At 48.5% G+C, this 21555-nt stretch overlaps 9 protein-coding genes across 9 annotated transcripts; 6 read left to right on the forward strand and 3 right to left on the reverse strand.

Annotated features, from left to right (window-relative positions):
• Positions 1-168: 168 nt before the first annotated feature.
• N7495_001387 (fungal specific transcription factor domain-containing protein) lies at positions 169-2219 on the forward strand (the record flags this gene model as incomplete). The annotated part of the gene is given in 5 exon segments (XM_057204057.1): positions 169-202; positions 249-1111; positions 1127-1175; positions 1432-1478; positions 1530-2219. 5 exon segments carry the CDS (start codon positions 169-171, stop codon positions 2217-2219), a joined length of 1683 nt encoding a protein of 560 aa, XP_057068130.1.
• A 378-nt stretch (positions 2220-2597) lies between these two features.
• Positions 2598-3853, forward strand: N7495_001388 (uncharacterized protein; the record flags this gene model as incomplete). Its single annotated transcript, XM_057204058.1, has 2 exons — positions 2598-2951; positions 3065-3853. 2 exons carry the CDS (start codon positions 2598-2600, stop codon positions 3851-3853), a joined length of 1143 nt encoding a protein of 380 aa, XP_057068131.1.
• A 1052-nt stretch (positions 3854-4905) lies between these two features.
• N7495_001389 (uncharacterized protein) lies at positions 4906-5981 on the forward strand (the record flags this gene model as incomplete). Its single annotated transcript, XM_057204059.1, has 2 exons — positions 4906-5493; positions 5589-5981. 2 exons carry the CDS (start codon positions 4906-4908, stop codon positions 5979-5981), a joined length of 981 nt encoding a protein of 326 aa, XP_057068132.1.
• Positions 5982-6330: 349 nt separating this feature from the next.
• On the forward strand, positions 6331-7352 carry rad14 (DNA repair protein RAD14; the record flags this gene model as incomplete). Its single annotated transcript, XM_057204060.1, has 2 exons — positions 6331-6893; positions 7010-7352. 2 exons carry the CDS (start codon positions 6331-6333, stop codon positions 7350-7352), a joined length of 906 nt encoding a protein of 301 aa, XP_057068133.1.
• Positions 7353-8582: 1230 nt separating this feature from the next.
• On the forward strand, positions 8583-11325 carry N7495_001391 (cell differentiation and development protein Fsr1; the record flags this gene model as incomplete). The annotated part of the gene is made up of 4 exons (XM_057204061.1): positions 8583-8694; positions 8750-9028; positions 9097-11007; positions 11066-11325. 4 exons carry the CDS (start codon positions 8583-8585, stop codon positions 11323-11325), a joined length of 2562 nt encoding a protein of 853 aa, XP_057068134.1.
• A 618-nt stretch (positions 11326-11943) lies between these two features.
• On the reverse strand, positions 11944-12708 carry N7495_001392 (uncharacterized protein; the record flags this gene model as incomplete). Its single annotated transcript, XM_057204062.1, has 2 exons — positions 11944-12525; positions 12598-12708. 2 exons carry the CDS (start codon positions 12706-12708, stop codon positions 11944-11946), a joined length of 693 nt encoding a protein of 230 aa, XP_057068135.1.
• A 290-nt stretch (positions 12709-12998) lies between these two features.
• Positions 12999-15281, forward strand: N7495_001393 (rRNA (cytosine-C5-)-methyltransferase NOP2; the record flags this gene model as incomplete). Its single annotated transcript, XM_057204063.1, has 1 exon — positions 12999-15281. One exon carries the CDS (start codon positions 12999-13001, stop codon positions 15279-15281), a length of 2283 nt encoding a protein of 760 aa, XP_057068136.1.
• Positions 15282-15712: 431 nt separating this feature from the next.
• N7495_001394 (putative MATH and UCH domain protein) lies at positions 15713-19333 on the reverse strand (the record flags this gene model as incomplete). Its single annotated transcript, XM_057204064.1, has 2 exons — positions 15713-19014; positions 19078-19333. 2 exons carry the CDS (start codon positions 19331-19333, stop codon positions 15713-15715), a joined length of 3558 nt encoding a protein of 1185 aa, XP_057068137.1.
• A 1043-nt stretch (positions 19334-20376) lies between these two features.
• On the reverse strand, positions 20377-21530 carry N7495_001395 (deoxyhypusine synthase; the record flags this gene model as incomplete). The annotated part of the gene is made up of 2 exons (XM_057204065.1): positions 20377-21258; positions 21315-21530. The coding sequence occupies 2 exons, from the start codon at positions 21528-21530 to the stop codon at positions 20377-20379; spliced, it is 1098 nt and encodes a 365-aa protein (XP_057068138.1).
• Positions 21531-21555: the final 25 nt, after the last annotated feature.

Below are 21555 nucleotides of genomic sequence, written 5' to 3' on the forward strand. Positions count from 1 at the left end.
CTGTACTTTGTCTCCTCAATGTTCAATCATCTAGTATTACTATGCATGAACCAGCTGCGAGAGCAGAGAATTCTTGTAAACGCTGTCATAGGAGGAAGAAGCGTTGTGATAAGACACTTCCGCAATGTCAAGCCTGCCAACATGCCAAAGTGACATGCAGCTTTTTAGATGACGAGACTCAAGTCGCATCATATCCGATCGCGTAAGTTCGTAGCCACCCACTTCATTTTTTCCCTCTTAATTAACAGTTGGTAGATACGTGCGCAGCTTGGAACGAAGAGTCAAGGAGCTTGAGGAGCAGCTTGTCGTTTCATTAACTCCACAAACCTCACAGGACAATCTGGTATATTCTTGGAGCGATGATACGCACATTCCTCTAGGAGATGAGTTCCTTCACTCTGATGGCAATGGAAACCACATGTCCCTGCGACATGGGAAGAATACGGTCTCAGAATTTGCTGCTCTACCCTCTCCCAAGCACCTCATTACAGGGCCAAGATCTGAAGATTTGGCCGAGGAGTTGAGGCTCCTGTCCCTAGAGGCAGCAGCAGAGAGATACTTAGGACCTTCTTCAGGGCTTTCCCTAGCGAAGCTCACTCAAACGGTTCTTCAGCGTCTATCGCCGGACCAAGATGGGTTCATGTTTGACGAGGAGATCAATGGGAACCAACACCAACCCCATCACGAACCTGATGCCGATCACACTTCTTTCAGCCCCATTTTCTTCGAGATGAACCCATCTGTGACCAGTCCTTTACCAATAAATAACATCTTCGGAACACCAGCGGTTGAAGACTATGAAGATTCCATCGGTCTCGCCTTGCTGGAAGTCCCCCACATCAACTATATTCTCAGCTTCTACTTCGCTCATTCCCACACACTCTATCCGATCATTCGAAAAAGCGAATTTGAATCTGTGCTTTGGAGAGTGTATGCCGATCCTTCGAATCCACTTGCACAGTCATCTTTATGGCAATTCAGAATATGGATGGTCTTGGCAATTGGTTCAACGACGTACTGCTCGGTTTCTCTAATGGATGAAACGGAGCCTGTGCGATTCTTTAATAAAGCTATGACATACTTCGAGGCAGCTATGGAGTGTGGTGACTTGGTAAGATTTATACAGATTCTTGTTGTGAGCTCACAATACTTACTCAAAGCAGGCTGGCTTGGAGGTATTGATGCTCCAAGTTTCCTACTCATTTTTCAACAAGATTGGGCCCAGTAAGTTTCTGCCTGGCCCGGTGTACAGTATTTTCCTTATTAAACATTTTGCAGATACATGGTTCTTGGTGGGCGTTGCAGCTCGTATGGCAACAGGCATGGGTCTCCATGCAGCCGAATCGTACGAGTCGATGGCGGTGGATGCCGCTGAACAGCAAAAACGAATTTTCTTCTCGCTTTACATGATGGACCGTGTCGTGTCTTTAGCTCTCGGGAGGCCCTTTGCCATCCAAGATGGTGATATCACCGTCGAGGTCTGATTTACCGCTTCCCGTGACGTTTCTCGATTCTGACTGCTATAATAGCCATTCTCCGATGCTGAAGATGTCAATATAAAACCAGAAGGCATCGTTTCCTCGTCTACAATGGAGCCGTCCACAATGGCAGTTCCCCTCCACATCCTAGCCCTCCGACGAATTGCCAGTGATATTGGAAGCCAAGTACATTCCCCCAAATACAGCCAAAATATGACAGCAGAACAACGCGAAGAAACAATAAAAGCCATTCACAAACGACTTCTCGATTGGCGCCGGAGCATGCCATTCCCGCTACCCGACCTGCAATCGAAAGTACCGCACCTATGCACCAGCTGGTTCGATCTCAACTATTATACCCACATTATAACATTATACCGCCCATCGCCTCTCAGTCCGAACATGGAACCATTCAGGATGAAAATTCTCGCGGAAGCCTCAGCCATGGCGATTCGACAGGCAGCTAATCTGCACCGCCAGCGCAGGTTTGCATATAATTGGCTCAATCTAGTTGTTATTTTCAACTCTTCTCTTTCTCTTATGTATACCTCTATTGCACAGAAAGAGGATTTATCTCTTGTTTTGGACCAGCCTAGGGCTGCTACTGATCTAGAGCTTGCTGTGGAGATATTAGAGGCGTTTGGGAACAAGTTTCCTTCTGCGAAGAAGATTCAAGGCATGATTCGTAAGGTTTCGACAAAGCTTGAAACTTATGCTACTTCTTCTGATATTGAGTTTTAAATATTCAAACAGACATTGAAACTTGTCATAGTAGCCTAAAGAAATATTACACATAGCAATCAGTACTATGTCCAAGAATATGTATATTCGAGGGAGTCTTGGCAAGGTATGGATTGATCTCCTGAACAGGAGATTTTAACCCTATTTCAACATTTGAAGATCAGACAGAACTGGAGCAAAAGTGGATTATCGGGTCGTCCGACAGACCAACTCAGTGGGGATATCCCCTTCACAACTTTGCTTCGCAAGCTTGATTAGCTTCGCAAGGTTACTAGTTATATTTTAAAGGCTTCTTAAGCTTTCATTAATGTTCAAAGCCTATTGGCACTGACCCTGTTCGAACCCATATACATACATAGGTAATCACTGATTTTAAGTATGGCCAATACATCCAAAAAGTGTTCCCAAATTCAAACAGGGTCAGCTCGAACAGTCTCATCATCCTATGAAGAGGAGATAGACCAGAGCAATCCAGATCAAAGTGAGCTTAGCGAAGATGACTATCCAGAAGGTGGATGGGCCTCATGGAGTGTGGTCCTCGGAAGCTGGATGGCCTGCTTCGGAACAATGGGATTAATGAACAGCGTGGGTATCTTCCAAGCATATTTGGAAAACCATGAATTACGACAAGATTCTACTGGAAAAGTGGGCTGGATATTTGGTCTTTACAATTTCCTTGCCTTCTTCTGCGGCATTCAAATAGGCCCAATCTTCGACGCGAAAGGTCCACGCGTTTTAATCATATGTGGAAGTATTGGCACAATATTTTTCCTGATATTACTGGGCTTCTGCGCCACCTATGCACATTTCATGGTTGTTTTTGGACTTCTGGGGGGATCAGTCAGTCTCTTGCGTTTAATCCTGCCATCTCGATTATTGCACACTACTTTAACAAGAGAAGGGGGTTAGCGACGGGAATTGCATCGTCTGGAGCTTCCTTCGGCGGCGTGGTTTTTCCATTACTCTTTCAGCATGTCGTCGTTCGAGTGGGGTTCGCATGGACCACTCGCATAATCGCACTGGTTGTCTTGGTGGCATTTAGCATTGCCATATTACTCATCCGAGCACGAAGACCTTCCAAGACAGCATCGATAGGAGATATCCTTCCGGACCTCACAATATTCTGTGATAGGGCCCTCATGCTGGCAAGTATGAGTATTTTCTTCATGGAATGGGGGCTATTCGTTCCGCTCACCTATCTAATTTCATATGCCTTGTCACACGGGCAATCGTCACAGTTTTCCTTCCTACTGCTATCTTTAATCAACGCCGGATCAATATTCGGTCGTTGGATTCCTGGCTATTGTGCTGATCGAATTGGTCGCTTCAACACTTTGATCATCACCCTCTTCGGTTGCCTTCTTTGTACAGTTTGCCTTTGGCTTCCTGCCGGGTCTAGCAAGGCAATCATCGCTATCTTTGCGCTTCTCTTTGGCTTCTTTAGCGGGAGCAATGTGAGCCTGGCTCCTGTTTGTATTGGACAATTATGTAAGCTGGAAGCTTTTGGTCGATATTATGCAACTGCATATGCTATCGTTAGTATAAGGTATTTGATAGACCTTATCTCGTTTGAGCCCTCCAGGCCTGGAGCAGACCTCTCAAAGATAATAGTGAAGCTGACACATCCTGTGTAGTGTCCTTACCGGAACTCCTATTGCGGGAGAGATTATCAGCCGATGTGATGGGAAGTACTGGGGTTTAATTGCCTTCACTGCGGCTAGCTACACAGCGAGTCTTTGCTGTCTCATGGCAACAAAGGTATACTGCCGTGGCTGGCGCCAATTAAAAGATGTGTTCTAGCTCTGTTCATATTCCTCAGAACTCAATTACTGTCATTATCTCCACATTGTCCAACCGTCCACGTCCACGGTGAAATTGCATTGCAGGTGACAGTGGTGATGTAGACAAGTTCCAATCGGACGAAGCCGTGTTCAGCCTCGTCCGAATTACTGCACATAATCGGTACATATCCGAAAAATTGTGGTTCAAATAGGGGCGAATCGGTATATAACCTAGGATATCTCTTCTCTATATCATCTCTGAATGCTTGCTGCACAGCTTCGAGTTTGTCTCCTGAGAAGGCTTTGGGTAAAGGTAACACGACCTTTTTTCTGTGTTTCCTGTAGTTAATCGAAGTAGCGTGTTTCTTTTCACAGACAATGTTCAAATCAACAAGCTGAATTAGTGTATCACCAAGAAGACCGAATAGACCCGTTTTTGCACCACATTCTGCGGTAGTTTGTATGGAGATTTTTACGGTCTAGTAGACCAATAAAGATGTATTGTGTCTTGAGTAGGGTCAATCGGGCAATATGTATTAGTCACGTTCATTCGAGTTCCTATGAGGAAGTTTGGCGGGTTTAATACGTCTTCACAACACTGAAAGTGTACCCAGGTCCTACCTAGCCTACTAGGTAAGGATCGAATTTCAGCATTATCTCCTCCTAACCATATCTATTCAGATTACGACCTTGAACCAACTTCTGGATTGAAGATTAATCTGGAGCATACACAGTTCATCAAATTCAAATGATCATACCACATCTCCAACAATTTCAAGCCGATACATCGTAGGAAGTCATGCAAAACAAAGCGGTGGGGATCTATGTAGGATTTGGGCGGCAGAAAAGGGTGCGCGTCGCAACAAGCATTCGGAGGTCTCCTATTATAACCAGTTATAACCAGGATGAAAGGTGCGACCAAGCGGACGAGCTTTGAGAAACCATTAGAGCCTAAACAGCCATTTCCCCCGTTGCTCGACCACCTCGCCTCACCCGAAGATGCACCGGAAAGCTACGACGAGAGCATAATGTCTCGCTACAACGAGATTGAAGTTGAGGATGATGCCGATTTCCAGTCACACTATTCTCTAGACCCATCCCTGTCTGACTCCGAGTCGGATGACTCTGGCGACGAAATTGAGAGGCATCACCCATTTAGACAATCCTCTGGCTCCCTACACGCCTTTGCGCCTCCCTTTTACAATCGCCCACCCACGCCTTTGCCACCATCTCCTTCCTTGACATCTCTACTTCGGCCCCCGTTCTCTACAACTACATCACGCCCAACGACGCCTGACAGCTCGGATGTCGAAACACCAAATGATACGGAGGCGGCCGTGGCCAAGTCGGCCCGTCGCGCGACTACTGTCCCCCGCGCCAGTCCCAAAGTCCCAACCTATGAGTATTACGGATTTGTCCTCTACCTGGCTTCTTCGCTTGCATTCTGTAAGTACAATTCTCTGCCAGCATCCTTATACAGCACCTATAGATCAGTGCATTCCACGGCGTTCTTCATTTGTACTAATCTAAGGCTGTGTCAGTAATCTACCTGCTCTGGTCGTATCTCCCATCCCCGTTCCTTCACCAGCTCGGAATATATTACTATCCTAATCGCTGGTGGTCACTGGCCATTCCATCTTGGCTGGTGATGTTCATCGTCTACATCTACATTGCGCTCGCCTCGTACAACACCGACTACCTGACTCTCCCAATGAATAGTATCGAGAATATTGTCGACGAGGTTGCCAACATCGCTGTTATAGATGGAAAAGCCCGCCGAAGACCAGGTGGAGCCACCAAAATGAAACCAGGCGCAACCTCATACCAGATTATGGGCCCTCAAAATCGCAAGGTTAATTGGCGGGAGATTTGGAATGAGGGCACTGATGCGGTCATGGATATTCCGGTTGGAGGAGTATGTGAGATATTATATGGTCAGGAACGCGACGATGATGCAGGCTCTTTTGTTACAGAGCCGTAGTCGCAGATTTACAACTAATTGAATTCGATTATCATGAACCAATGACGTCGATGTGAACTGATCACGTGACAACATCGCCCATGATCTCTTTCGCTCTCTCTTTTACAATCGTCATCACATCAAGCAACTTTATACTTCTGAAATAATGGCAGACCGACCTTCAAATCCTCCGCGGCAGGATGCTCAGCCTGGAAAACTGCCTCGAGGTCCAATTACACCTGAGATGAAACGAAAGATAGTAAGTGCCTAAGAAAATCAGCCAGGCATCAGTCATGTTTTTACTCACACTCCCGTATAGGAACTAAATCGCCTCAAAGCAAAAGCTATCCGTGACCAGCGAGAGTCTAAAATGGCTAAAGCTTCAACATCCGCCGCGCCATCCACACAAGGAGTCAAGCGATCCTTCAACTCGATGACAGCCGCTAATTCCAATCCTCCAGCGACCCTGCGAGATGCCCGCAAGAATCCAGATCCTAGCAGGTCTTTGGATACGATCCAGCCCGCCCGTAACTTCGCAAAAAAATATGTGGATTTCGATTTCAGTAAGATGACTGATACGAAGGGCGGGTTCCTGACAAAAGAGGACGATCCATTCAACAAGGCCTTAAATGTTTCTGATGGGAAAGATGATAAAAAACCGGCGCACATGACACAGAAAGAATGGGAGCGACATCAATTAGACCAATTTCTCAGGCGGAACCGTCAGGGCCCTTACGAGCCAGGATTGAGTGTCTTGGACGACAAAAACAACCAGAAAAAATGTCGCGAATGTGGTAGTGTGGACATTGATTGGAAATGGGAAGCAGAGCTCAAGTGTTGTATTTGCAATTCCTGCAAGGAAAAGTTTCCGGATAAGTACAACCTACTAACTAAAACTGAGGCGAAGGAAGATTACTTGTTAACAGATCGTGGGTGATATTTCGACCTATCTTTAAAAATTTTCACTGACACTTGACAGCCGAGCTACGTGATGAAGAACTTTTACCCCGTCTTGAAAGACCCAATCCGCACAACTCTACATGGAACAGTATGATGCTATTCCTCCGCTACCAAGTCGAGGAATACGCATTCTCAGAAAGAAAATGGGGTTCAGCCGAGGCGCTAGACGCTGAGTTTGAGCAACGCGAAAATGATAAAAAGAAGCGACGAGAAGACAAGTTCCAGGGAAAACTCAAGGACCTGAAGAAGCGTACCCGTACAGAGGCGTATCGACGTAGACTAGAGGGCGCCTCTGGGAATTTCGGAGATGATCTGAGTCGTAACCGAAAACATGTGCACAAATGGGGCCGAGCAGTGGACAATGAAGAGACTGGTATGCCGGTCAAGACATGCGTCGACTGTGGTATGGAAGTGGAAGAATTGGAGTTCTGAGTATGTGACAGGAAAGCAATGCCCATATTCTTGCTTTGTCAGTGGCAGGAACTGACAAATACCGAGGCTATTTCTTATTGATCGGCCAGGCAGCTGGGCAATCTGAAGGATGAAAATTGGCATATATCGAGGGCAACGAGAGTGAATCATGGCTTCCAAGATGAATGGCTTGCAAGGCTTTCCTGAGTGCTTTACACTTTAATTATTATTTTATGGGCTCCATCATCCATGATATGAGGTATTTTATCTCCCTGCTTACCTAGTGAACGCAGTAGAAAGGATTTCGGAGGTCTTCAATTCTAAGGTTATTATTCAATTGACATGGAATTCTTGTACCTGCGGCACTTCAATGTTAAATACTGTATTTTCTTTAAAGCTTAGAGTTTAAAGTCTAAAGTTTATAAAACTGCATTTCGATTTCCAACCTTCAACTTTCACCTTTCATTATCATCTCCAGTAGTTAAACGGGGCTTATGAAGTGAAGTTGTGATTTAGGAATTCAATGTAGTTCACTAATGCATATCCCGGAATATTATTAACCCGGCCAGGATGGCTTCTTCAAAGACAAGATGTTCAGTGATTTATTCTTCTATGATGGAATTAGTAGTTTTTTGAAGAAACGCCAAAAACTCATAAAGTAAATAATACTTGACGCCATGCGAAAATGTGCCCTAATAAGCAATTGGACAGATAGATATATTTTACTGAATGTTCAAACTCAAAAGCCTGGTTCTGCTGAGCAATGGTCATTGATCAGTACAGTCACCCTAGAAAATTCAATCATTTTATCAAATATCAGTTTACTGAAAACTTGGAAGTTGTCAAATGATCAAGTTGTCAAATGAGGTTGGCTATTTAGATCTGGACCATCCAGATAAAGAAGGCGGTGAGTACCAACCAAAGTGAAGTCACCCGAAAGCCACCCAGCTTGCCCATAACAAACGACACACACCTTCGGACTTCCTACAGAAGATCAGTGGCCTTTTCTCTTTACACTTTGTGTAGGCTTCATATCTCCTACTTATTGGCTGACACAGCGTGGAACGTAGTTCCCCTGCTGTTGTCGCCCCCTGGGAGACTGGATTCGCTTTCTGCGGTGTGGATACTACCAGGGTCAGGAGAACCAGAAAGCCAAAGAAACTTGTCGCCTTTAGTCTGTTTCAAGCTTTGACACTCACAGATTCTGCCACTTGCTCTGTCTTAGTTGAGTACTAAATTATCTTCGCTAATATGTCATGGCCATCCCAATCGCCTATGGGCGGTATGGGGGGAATCGCCGGGGCGATGGGCGAGGGTCACGCCAATGGTGTTCCCACGCAGGGCACTGAATACACGCTTCAGGGTCAGTTATTTTCAAGTTTCTTTCATATCAATTACTCACTGACCTCACTTCACAGGCGTTATGCGTTTTCTACAGACAGAATGGCATCGCCACGAGCGCGATCGTAATGCCTGGGAGATTGAACGCGCCGAGATGAAATCTCGCATTGGCAGGCTTGAAGGAGACTTACGAACAAGCAAACGTCTACACGAATCACTTGGCAAACATGTTCGGTTGATGGAAATTGCATTGAAGCGAGAGCGGGAGAATGTGAAAAAGCTCTCTAATAATGAGGAGATCGAGGGTCCAAAAGACCCTAAAGAGCTTGCGCGCGATGGTGTCAACTACCTGAAGGGTATGCGTTGTACTGAATACTTCGTTCCCTTGACCATTACTAATTGATCTTTGTTTTACTTTTTCTAGAACAACGTTCTTCTTTCAATTTAGGAGCCGGTGCAAACCCAGAAGAATCCGAACACCACAATCCTCAAGCTGTCGACCCTGATGACGGCCGTGAAAAGTCTCGTGGCTACTTGTCTAAGTGCGCGCAAGAAATCGCATACCATGTTATTCCTACATCTCATCCACTCCCGGACCTCAGTGACCCGGATCTGGCCCATGGTTATGGCAACCCCCATCTGTCGCAACATATGTCGCAACAGATGTCACAGCAGCTTGAGCAGCATAACTTGGAGGAAGCATACTTCAATCGACACAAAGCTAATGAGAAAATATACCAAGAGAGGGAGCGGGCATTGCAAGAGAGGGAGATGGCCTTACAGAACAGCCAACAAGGCGGCCAGTACGCAGAAAAGCCAGGCATGGTAATGGGTCAGCATCAGTTCGGTCAAGCAATCTCCCAGAATACTGTTGATCGGCGACAGACGGAGCCCCAACAAACCCCCATAACTGCCGTCGACCACAGAAAGCAGGCGCAGACACTTGAACACGGGCTTTCAGATGATCCTGCCTCTACTCAACATTCAGCATACGATAATCAGGGCCCTCAAGCGGGGTTTAAAGAGAATTCTCCGCATAATACGAACGATGAGAAGAAGGAAGATATGGATGGTTGGAACTTTGATGAACCTGAGGAGCAGCAGCAGCAACCAGCTCTCGAACCCATTCCATCTCACCGTCCCGACACTGATGCTTTTCCCAATGCCAACTTTGTAGGATCCAAGTCGCCGTCTCGAGGCGGATCTATCTCTCACCGGCGAAAGAGCTCTGGATCATATCGCAAGAGCGACAGTGCATCCGAGTCTCGAGACTCTGCCTCTACTTTTGGTCAACAAGATGGTAACTTCAAAGTTCGATTTGCTCTCCGTGGACACTTAGATGTGATCCGATCAGTGATATTCACTGGTGGTGGCAGTCCCTCGGAGCCCGAAATTTGTACTTGCAGTGATGACGGAACAATTAAACGATGGATCATCCCTGCGACCTACGGCACATTCGGGGCCCATGGACCGAGTTCTAGCAATGATTTGGATATCACTTGCTACTTTACTCATCGTGGACATGTGGGTGCAGTCACCTCATTGGCAGCCTGCTCTCCCTCTCAGAACATATCTAACGGCGGTCGAGCTCTGGGTGATGGATGGGTCTTCTCCGGCGGACAAGATGCTAGTGTGCGAGTCTGGGAACGTGGTCGGGTTGATCCTAAGGCTACCCTGGATGGTCACACAGATGCCGTGTGGGGTCTCTGCGTCCTTCCAGGGACCGCAGGCTCTGTCTTTGGCGACTCATGTAGCCACTACGGCGGTGCAGACCGTATCCTGCTGGCATCCGGTGCGGCAGATGGTCGCATCTTGATCTGGGCTGTTAGTGCGCCCCCGCTCGTCTCATCACCCCAAGCAGGATCGCGTCGCCAGGGTGGAAGCCGACGTGCAAACTCGATATCTTCTGGGTCCAACTTCCCGTCATCTCCCCAGCCAAGTGTCGCCACATCAACTCCCTTCCACTACACCCTTGTTCATCAAATTGTGCGGGGTGGTGATTCTCCTTCGCCAACTTGCATAAGCCCTCTGTCATTATCTGGAGTTAACTTTGTGGTATCATTCACAGATGCTTCTATCCTTGTATATGATACCAGGACTGGTGAAGAGATTGTCGGCATGGCTAGCCTTGAAACATATGATGGAACTCCGTCAACCGGCGTCAATTCAGTCGTCACTTCAACCATTGGCTTTGATGGAACTGCTAATTTGGACCCCAACCGAACAATGGCGGACGAGGAAGTGGTTCACGGAGCTACTGGTTCAAGTAATGCTGAAGGTGTGATTATCAGCGGCTATGAAGATCGATTTATTCGCTTCTTCGATGCCAACAGTGGTAAGTACAAGTGGATTCGTTTTATTTGTACATTCTTCTTGCTAACTACGTTTCTCAGGTCAATGCACTTACACGATGTTGGCCCACCCGGCTGCGATTGCCGCTTTGTCGTTGTCTCCGGATGGCCGCGAGCTTGTCTCAGCTGGTCATGATGCAAGCCTGCGCTTTTGGAATCTCGAGATGCGCAGCTGTAGTCAGGAATTGACCAGCCACCGACTTATGCGTGGTGAAGGCGTCTGCGCTGTTGTCTGGAGCCGTGATGGCCGCTGGGTTGTCAGCGGTGGCGGAGATGGCGTGGTTAAGGTCTTCTCTCGATGAACCAAATGATGAGATGACACCCCTGTATGATTTTTCTATTCTTTTCCCCCCTTTTCAAAGTATGTATTCCTTGGGTATTCTTATCATGATGTTTCCATTGAACCGGATGAGCGATTGGCCGGACCAGTTCTTTTCGAGCATTTGCAATGGTGTCCCAGCTGATTGGCATACGATGTATTCTTCTATGTGGTTTTTCTTACTTCTTCTACATGCGTCTCTATGACGCTGACGCTGATAATATGCCCATCTTCGCGACGATTCCTTGGCCTGCGTTCTGACCAAGTCTTTTCTTATTTCCACATCTTTGCTGTATTTCTTCTTGGTGCATACCCCGGATTTTTTACTTCAGCTTTGTCTTGTTCTTGATCCCCTAGCCCTACCCGACATTTCCCCCCTGCTTCGTAATTTTCAGGTTTAATGACCCCCGAAATCGGTTCACGAGGCTTTCTTCATGGGTACTTTGAGCGTGAGTTGCGTTGTTTTCAAGATATCCACTTTCACTATTAAGGACCCCATATTTGTGTACAACATTGAGAAACTTCCCACGGGAATTATGAACGATTAAAGTAACATAAAATATGTAAATTAATACATTATTGTAGTACTATAGCCCTCAATTTATTGACTGGAGCTCCAAGCACCCTTGAAGAGAATACTCAAACGCTCCGCTTCCTCTTGATCCTTCAACCGCTGCTCCAGATAACCCTGAAGATCATTCCAGAAAGCCTCAGTCTGTAGAACCTCAGCACCACTAGGCCCAACAGCAGGCTTGGGCGGCGATATATCTGCAGCCTGTGGTACCTCCGGTTGAGGCTCCGCAATCTCAACTACCTGGGCCCCTCCAATGATCATGACTCCAAACTCAACACCTTTACCCCCAGCCAGCATTTCAGGCTCGTCGGACAAAATCTCAGCAATGGTTTTTGCAGTACCTCCCACAGGTTTGCGCTGGTATAGGATCTTGATCTTATCCAACGCCACAGGGTTTCCTTGAGAATCGGCGATGCGCTCACGTACCGCATCCTTCAAATCCTGGATGGTTGTTGTAGAGAGGGGCGCCTTGATAATTGAGAATTCCAGAGCAGGGTTTCGGGCTGATTTGATGTGAACGGTGATTGACTTTGATGAGCCTGGAGCTTGTGCTTTCTTGACTTTCTTGGGCATCGCCGGGTGTGGGGCTTGGAGGCGGGGCAGGGTGTACTATTTATTATAGAGGTTAGGATATATGGGATGCGTATTGAGCTGTAGAGGCTCTTCAGGTGGTTAGCTTACAGGCACATGAAGGCCAACCTGCTGAGGGTCGAAGACATGATCAGCTCGTAGCTTGATCGGTCGTGAGTCCAGTGCGGACAAGAACGACTTGGCAAATGATACTTCGGACATTCTTGGTAAAATAATTGATAGGAAAGAGATAGGTGGTAGAGATATTGGCGGAGACAGAACGTCAAAATCGATACTCCAATGGGGTTCGTTTGTCGTATCGTTGTTCTTGTCTCTAGTTAAAGCGGCCAGTTGATATTGGTGCCTTGGTTAACAGGCATGAATATATTCTGTTGCTCCCGCTTTACCGCCTTTGAATTTATTGCCGCCATTCACCGCTGCCGAGGAAAAAAGATTAAAAAAAAGTTGGATGAAGCTGAGAGAAAACCAATCACCCAAAATTCACATTCACAATGGGAGTCGGACGTCGTATGAAGAAACAGGGCCCTCCGCCCCCTCTCGATGAGGCCAAGTTTGCAGCAATGAAGAAGCGCAAGGCTGGTGAGGCGGAATCGGCTGCCAAAGCCGTCGAGGCTAAGAAGCGGAGGAGGGCTGAGGCCGAGGAAGAGGTTGCAACCAAGAAGGCCGCTTCCAAGAAGGCCAAGGTTAATGCTGCTGCTGCAAGTGCTCCTGCAAAGACTGAGAAGAAGAAGGCGACCCCTGAAAAGAAGGAAAAGAAGGAAAAGAAGAAGGCTGTCCCAGTGCCCATGTCAGACTCGGAGGACGAAGACGAAGAGATGCTGGACGACGAATTTGACGATCTCGATGGAGTTAGTGACGGATCAATCGATAGCCAAGATGAAATCGATGGACTTGAGAACGATGAAGATTCAGTCATGGACTCTGACGAGGAGAATCACCCGCGCGAGGCCATGTTTTCTGACGATGAGGATCTGTCCGATGCCGAAGAGAGACTTACTGCTGCCAACATTGAGGGTCTTTCTCGTAAGCTTGATGCCGCTAAGCAACTGGAGGATGAGGAAGCCGAGCAAGAAATGCAGGATGCTATGCAGACAAATATCTCCGGTGATCGTCCCGATGTTTTCAACGAGGTTGGCCAACCAGGCCTTGCTCCCGACCTGCAATTGCTGCGCCAACGTATCACCGACACTATCCGTATCCTGGGTGACCTGAAGGGTCTCGGTCAGCCTGAAAAATCCCGTACCGACTACGTTGACCTTGTTCTCAACGACATTTGCACTTACTATGGTTATACCCGATACCTCGCCGAGAAGTTGTGGAACCTGTTCACACCCATGGAAGCCTTTGCTTTCTTCGAAGCTAACGAAACCCCGCGTCCGGTCGTCATCCGTACCAACACCCTGCGAACCAACCGTCGATCCCTCGCCCAAGCCCTCATCAACCGCGGTGTTGTGCTCGAGCCCGTTGGCAAGTGGTCCAAGGTTGGTTTGCAGGTCTTCGAGTCTGCTGTTCCTCTTGGTGCCACCCCCGAGTACCTTGCAGGTCACTACATTCTGCAGGCAGCCTCTTCTTTCCTGCCCGTCATGGCATTGGCTCCCCAGCCCAACGAACGTGTCCTTGATATGGCAGCTGCTCCCGGTGGTAAGACAACCTACATGTCTGCGCTGATGCGTAATACTGGATGCGTTATCGCCAACGATGCCAGCAAGCCCCGTGCTAAGGGTTTGATTGGTAACATTCACCGTCTCGGCTGTAAGAACTGCATTGTCACCCACCTCGACGCCCGTACCGCCTTCCCCAAGGCTATGGGTGGATTTGACCGCGTACTTCTCGATGCTCCTTGCACCGGTACTGGTGTCATCTCCAAGGATGCAGGTGTCAAGACTTCCAAGAACGAACGCGATTTCCTGGCCATTCCCCACATGCAACGCCAACTGCTCCTCGCAGCCATCGACTCAGTGGACCACTCATCTAAGACAGGTGGCTACCTCGTCTACTCCACTTGCAGTGTGACTGTAGAGGAGAACGAGGCCGTTGTGCAGTACGTCCTGCGCAAGCGTCCCAACGTCAAGATCGTCGACACAGGTCTGGGTGGCTTCGGTAGCCCCGGTTTCACTAGCTACATGGGCAAGAAGTTCGATGCCAAGATGGCCCTTACTCGCCGCTACTTCCCTCACCGCGAGAACGTCGACGGTTTCTATGTCTGCAAGCTGAAGAAGACTGGTCCCACTCCTGTTGTTAAGGAAGGTGAGAAGACAGCTACAAGCACCGGATCCAACTCCGCTCGCCGCGCTAGTACCACTGAAGACGAGGTTATTGACCGCACTCCTATCCTTAACGATGATGGTACCACCGTTGACCTCGAGGGAGGCGCCTTCGAGTCTTTCGATGCCGAGGCTGACTCTGAGCGCATGCTCCGTGCTGAGCGTAACCGTCTCCGTCGCAAGGGTCTTAACCCCAAGGGAGTCTTGAATAAGCCAAAGAAGAACAAGGATGAGGCGTCTGAATCGACCGAACCATCCCAGGAGAAGGAAGAAAAGAAGACTGAAGCGAAGAAGATTGAGGCCCAAGCCGAGAAGAAGGGAAAGAAGGAAAAGAAGGCTGAGGTTGAGGAGAAGTCCACTGAAGCCAAAGCCGAGAAGAAAGACAAGAAGGAAAAGAAAGAGAAGAAGCCTGAGGTGGTGAAGAAGTCTTCTACTGAGGAGAAGACTGAGAAAAAGGCTGCTCCAAAGGGCGATAAGAAGGAAAAGAAATCCAAGAAGTCGAGCAAATGAACTTACCTAGGTATTGGTATGCGAGCGTCTTTTATATTTTTTTTATCTCTAGCTCTGGCATTGTCAAGTCAAAAAGCATCTTCTTTTGTTGGTGGTTGGCGCATTGGACATATCCCTGTGTTTTTATGTTGAATATCTATTACAATTCTTGTTTTCACCCCTTCCACAACCTGCTAGCCATTTTGCAAGGCTTCATAAAATCTCAAAATTTCAAGAGCAGATAAAATTGGTCTATAATCCACCGATAGTGGGTGGTAATGCAAATGTGTATAAAATGAAAGTATAGATCCTCAGATCAATATAGTATCACACCCCCCCCCCCCCCCCCCCCCCCCCAAACCGCCGTGCTCGCCCAAGCCCATATGTGTCTCTATAAGAGGACAAAAAAGTAACAAAAACAAAAAATAACTCCACCGTGCCAAGGACGCAGTTTATGTCCGGTACATCTTGATAACATTCGTGATCTTTTTCCGACAAATTGGACACAAATCAACCTGCTTAGCACACCCAACACAAGAGCAGACGTGTCCACAATCAGCAATAACAGCATCCTGCTCCTCCGAGAAACAGATCTGACAAAGATCCGCTTCATCCTCGGCAACCTCCCAATACGTGATACCCTTGCCATGCCGCTTCCCGTCCTTAAAACCGCCAACATACTTGTTGCCAGTCGTACTATCGGTGAAGGAACCCTGGCCGTGTCGCACATCGTCGACCCAGTCGCCGTCGTAGACATCTCCGCCGGGATAATTCATCTTGCCTGCGCCGTGGCGTCGGCCGAAGACAAAGTTGCCGTCGTATAGGGTTCCTGTGCCTGATATGTGTTTGCCTTGCCCGTGGTAGTGGCCTTTCAGGAAATCGCCTTTGTAGTAATCGCAGGTGAAGTTTGCTTCGACCGTCTTGTGGCCGGTAAATCCGCGAATTGGGTGGCGGCGGGATGAGGCCCATAGGTATTGGACTAGGCGGTCTGGGCTAGAGAATAGTCCGCTTGTGCCGAGCTTGTAGCGTCTTGCGTTGTTCATCTTGTCGCCAATTATAATACAGGAGCCATGCGCGAGTCTGACATCGCCGAAGCTTTCGGCTGGGGATACGGCTGTGATGCTTATTCCGTCTACTCGTTGCCACATGAGGAAATCGGGTAGCATTGGACGTTTTAGATGTTTTCGGACTGATGCCTTAACGTTCTCTTCGAGTTTGGAGAAGAATGAACCGACTGTGCGGAGAACCTGCTTGTCTGCATCGAAGATTTGGACGAAGTAGTACGCATGCCCGACAGGAAGGGTAATTTCGGGTTGGGTCGGTGCCTCGATTGTCGGTTGCACCGTGGGAGTGTCAGCTGAAGCCTCTACAGGGGGAGTGCTTGGTGTTTCTTGACCGAGAGCTGCAACCACAGCGAGAACGGCATCGTGCTCGGCTCTCTCTTCGGAAAAGGCGTCGATTTCAGGAGCCGAAGTCACAGCAGGGGGAAGGGAGACGTCATGAGCCACACTTGAGCTAGCTACAGCATCTCCATCGGCCTCTGCTGGAACTGGCTCGGGAGTTTCCGAGCTGACTCGCTCGACAATAGGGTCTTCAACCTTGTCATCAGCCAAGATAGCCGACGGAGGATCGGGAATGGCGAAGAACTGGGCATCGTCCTCTGAAATTATTTCCATCCAAAAACGAGAGAAACCCTGGGATTGATCAAGTGTGTCATTTAGATCTCCAACAGGGTCAAAAGCTAGGGTGGGACCGCACTGCGCATGGGTTTGTCCGATGCGCCAGAGGCGAACGCGCTCTGGTCCAATTTTCTCGTCACCAGTTGATTTGCCAAGAGAGATCTTCTTGCGCAGTTCGGCAATCCGACAAGATCCGGGAACAGACATGTACATGACACTGTTGGTCAATTTGGCCTGCGCCATGAGATCATAGGTATCAAATAAGCTGTTCATCTCATCGTGCTTGGCGACGGAATACACCTCAACTTGAACGTCCTTGTGCACGGTGAGATCCTCTTCTGGGGTCTGAGTAAATTTGCCAGTCTCGTAGTATTCCTTCAATGACTCGGGAACCTCCCACGGTCCCTGAGGACCAGGTAGAAGTTCCGAAACCATATCACTGCGGACATACATGGCGACAACTGGAATGTCATGACCCTTCTTATGATCTGGAGTCTGGGACTCATCGAGACCAATGTGCAAGCTCATTGCTGTCTTCTGTGTCAGGCACTCAACCCGGTTATCGCTGCCATCATCGAATGCCAGCCAGCGAGTTCCAGGGCCGGCAGGGCGAAGGATGCTGAAGAATTTGCCAGAGGTACGGCGGCCACGGTGGACCACATACCCGTACAGAATGTACTTACTTCCTTCGGTATCAGCCACAAACGGTGTCAAATCCAGCTCATCATCCAACTCGACTTTGTTGAACTGCAATTGCAAGCGCAGCGCCTTGTCAAGGGTCTGGCGACCTAGTTCCACATGCAGAACCGGTGGAAGAGACCAAAGACCCTCATGGTCACTCAGGTATCCGCGCACCGCCTCTCTGGTGGATTTGACCTCGCTAGCTTGGACGCGGATGCGGGAGTTGAAGTCTGTTGGTAAAGTTTTGATTGTTTGGGCGTCTCCTGACCCGGCAACGCTGTGCGGTGAAGGGCTGTCAAATAGTTTGCCGAATGCTTCACCTGCCTCTGTTCCAGCGAGTTCCAGCTCCAGTGTGCGGCGAACACGCTCCCAGAATTCAATGACGTCGCTTGAGTACTCGCCCAGATTGCGCAGGGTGGAAGTGATGCCGTCTGTATCCACGTAATGCAATGACTGGGTGCGACAGCGGAGGCGCCACAGCAGCTTCTGTAGTGCATCGCACAAGGGCTTTGGCTTGATATCGCAATTGGTGAGATGCTCGAGCACATTAACACTTTGGATGATCTTGCAGAATGGGGCAATGTGCAGCCATGAGGCAAGTCCGGCAACTTCGGCACTGTGGTTGATGACCGAATCTCCTATTGGGCGGTAGCCGGTCAATGCCAGACTGTCCCAGGTTGGTTCCGAGTCACTTGGATGCCACCACAGAGACTTGGTAGGATCGTCGACGACTCGAATGTATGTATCAAATGCCAGCGTGTCGTTGTTCAACAACGCACGGTGTTGGCCCCGTCGACGACAGTGAATCGCGTCCCATGGGCCATGGAAGTATGTCCAACCCCAATCCAAGTTATGAGGGTTGAACTGATGACAAGATGACTGCATCCAACCTGTCCGAGGCTCATCGGGGTTGTATACGATGACGCCAATCTGTGCCGCTACCCGCCAAGAACTTGAAGTTGTTTCTTCTGTACAGCGAGATGCCGAGGCCGCACGGGGATATAGGGACTTGAAAGTTTCCATCCAAGCCGCTGAATCAGTGGTGGCCGCTGTCCGAAAATCTGTATCAGGAGTCTTATCATTGAGGTTGGCTTCTGGAGTTCCTCGGCGGACGGTAAACTCGCACTCGGGAATCTTCTCATCAGGCTCGGGGAGAGTAGTAGAGCACTCGACATAAACACTCAATGAGCCGACATTGTTACCCCGGGGGTAGAACTTTATTCGCCACCAATATCCACCAACGTAGGCAGCAGGTGAACGGATCACAGTTTCACGGTTCGGAGCATCTGGTGTGCCGCGAACACCCTTGAACTTCCATGTCAAACGAACCTTGTCCTTGGGGGTGTATTCAGGATCCTCCAAGTCCCGGAAGAAGTTGTTTTCCCAGTACGTGTCTATTGTTCACATTAGCTACCTTGAATCCCGCTTTACTATATTGATATTGAGCTCGTACTTACGATCACGGGCACTGTAGTCTGATTCTGTGTGCTGAAATGCTTTCAATTCCTCTTCATTTGGTGAAGAGGTATCCTCCTGATACGATGCCCAGTAAGCATCCTCGACTTCCTCGCTCATTGAGGCTGGTCCAGGGGCTTGAGATTGGACGGTGGCTTGTTCGATGGGAGTGCTTTCTAACGTACGCGAGGTCTCGAGGGATTGAACGGGCAGAGTATCGGTCTCAGAGGCAGGAGAAGGCTGATCGACAGAATCCATGTTGTTTTTCGCCCCGTGTCTCAGATGACCGCGGTATAGGGAGTATACCCCGATTCCCAACGATGAATGCTATACCTAATCGAACCTGTTGCTAATCAAAAGTCGGTCGAGATGGATTGAAAAGGACCGGACGAAACTATAAGGAATTGCAGTCGAGGCTAATTTCACTGTATACAACGAACGAGCGATAAGCCTTATCTGATAAGGCCTTTATATCGGAAAAAGAAGGGAAGTTAAGAGACAAGGGCAGTATGATATGTATATAAGTTTAGACGATCAGGGAGGTAAAGAGAGACAGGATAAAAAAAGAGAAAGAGCACATGAGCAGTAAGATGGATGAATAGAAAAGAGAAGAAAAAAAAAGGAAGAAAGGAAGTGGAAGATAAGAGTCCGGGGATTCGCCATTTTTTGAGTGGGGATTCGGACTCCCTTCGAGTCTACCCGATAGAGTGGACCGGATATTCAATACGGTATTGGATTCGCGGCTTTTAGCCCTTACACTCTTGGAACCCCCTTTGAATTGTTGAGATTATATCCATGGATTAATCCTTCTGCTGCCTTTTTCCGTTCATTTTCCCTAATCATTTAGCATCACTTCTCCATCATGAAAAAGGCTCTGGAACTCGCGGTGAGTCTGATCGACAGTGGATCGAGTCTCCACCAAAGAGTTCAGGGCATCCAACCTTAAAAATTGCACATCGAAATGTTCTGAAATATTCCCTTTATCAGTTTGCCACATCGCCGATGCCGCATATCCTTTTGCCACTTGAAACTCCCCGTGATTGTGATTGTCTGGGGTGGACCCGTGGATCCCCGGAACACGCCAATAATAGTACATGGCTAGTTATGCATCGAAGGTTTTTGGGGAAGGAGAGACAAACAGATGACTGGCAAAAGTCTTTATTTCGAAGCCAATCAGCAAATCTTGCCCTATGATAGAGAGGAGAATCGAAGAAAGCTAGTCCATCTGACATTATGTTTTCTGCCTGAAAGAATCAGGCGATGAAACAAATGACTAAGCCGTGGTGTGACTCGGGTCAGCATTAGTTCTTCACCGATGGCTCTGCCCGCGCAAATGAGGCCGCAACAATAAGTGGGAATGCCACAGTTGCCTCCGCATACACTTTAACCGCTCTAGCGCCGACCTTGATCTTACCCCAGCTGACAGCCTCATCGGGCCGTGCACCGGCATCACTACCGTCGAACTCCTGTGCCGTATTAACATAGACAGCGTGTTCGGCCCCATTGCGCATAAGGCACGCGTTGGCAATGTGGTGCTTGACAATACCACCGCCAAGGATGATCATACCCGCAGAGGCCGCACGGACTGCCATGGTGTTGATGCGGCGTACATCCTCGACAATATCCACACGCAGCTGTTGCGGTGATGACTTGAAGGTGTGGAAGTATAGCATGTCGCCTAGTGACCCGTCGGTCAAAGCAGGGCAGAAAATGGGAATGTTATTGCGGGCGGCCCAGTAGAGCACGGAGTCTTCGTTGTTGATTTCTCGGCCTAGCCGCTCAGTAATTTTGCTTGGAGTCCAATGTAGCTCATCCTCCACATCGCCGCTTTGTTGAGCCTTGAGCTTCGCAGCCTCTTGCTCCTCTAACATCTGGTTAAGAATAGGAACCAGCCAGTCTTCAAAGGCGCAGTAGTTGTTATTGGGCACGACAAGGTTGCCAATGCGGTTGAGGCCTTTGGCACGAAGTCCGGCTCCTGGGGTCGCAAACGAGCCGAGATATGTCGGGGCCAGACATTTGATTAAATCTTCTTCTACTCCGCCTGCCGTGGTCACAATAGCCGATACATGTTTATGCTTGACAAGATAACGCAATGTGTCTCGCAGGCCGGAGGAGATCAAGTTTGAGGTATATCCAAGGAAGATGGTGGCCTTTTCACCGGTTTCGGGGTGACGAAAAGCACGCTGGTAAAAGGAAACTAAGTCAGTCTTGAAAGAGTGAAGCTTAAAGACATTAATACCATTTCATTAATGATGCTGGCGGCCTCGGCGACTGCACTGCCTTGGAATCCCATACGGGTCATGTTGTCCACAAGCTCAGCCACAGTAATATCACGACCCTGGAATTTATCAAAGTCCACTCCATGAACTTCTGCGGTTCCCTCTGGCATGGGCTCAGAGGTGAGGAGGACCGAGTCCGTGACGGACGTGGGGACTGCAGTGGAAGATTGGGCCATTTTGTATGGGATAGAAGAGGTAGAG

Source organism: Penicillium taxi, assembly GCF_028828555.1.
Source record: "Penicillium taxi strain IBT 34144 chromosome Unknown utg000001l_segment0_segment0, whole genome shotgun sequence".
NCBI classification, from domain to species: Eukaryota; Fungi; Ascomycota; class Eurotiomycetes; order Eurotiales; family Aspergillaceae; genus Penicillium; species Penicillium taxi.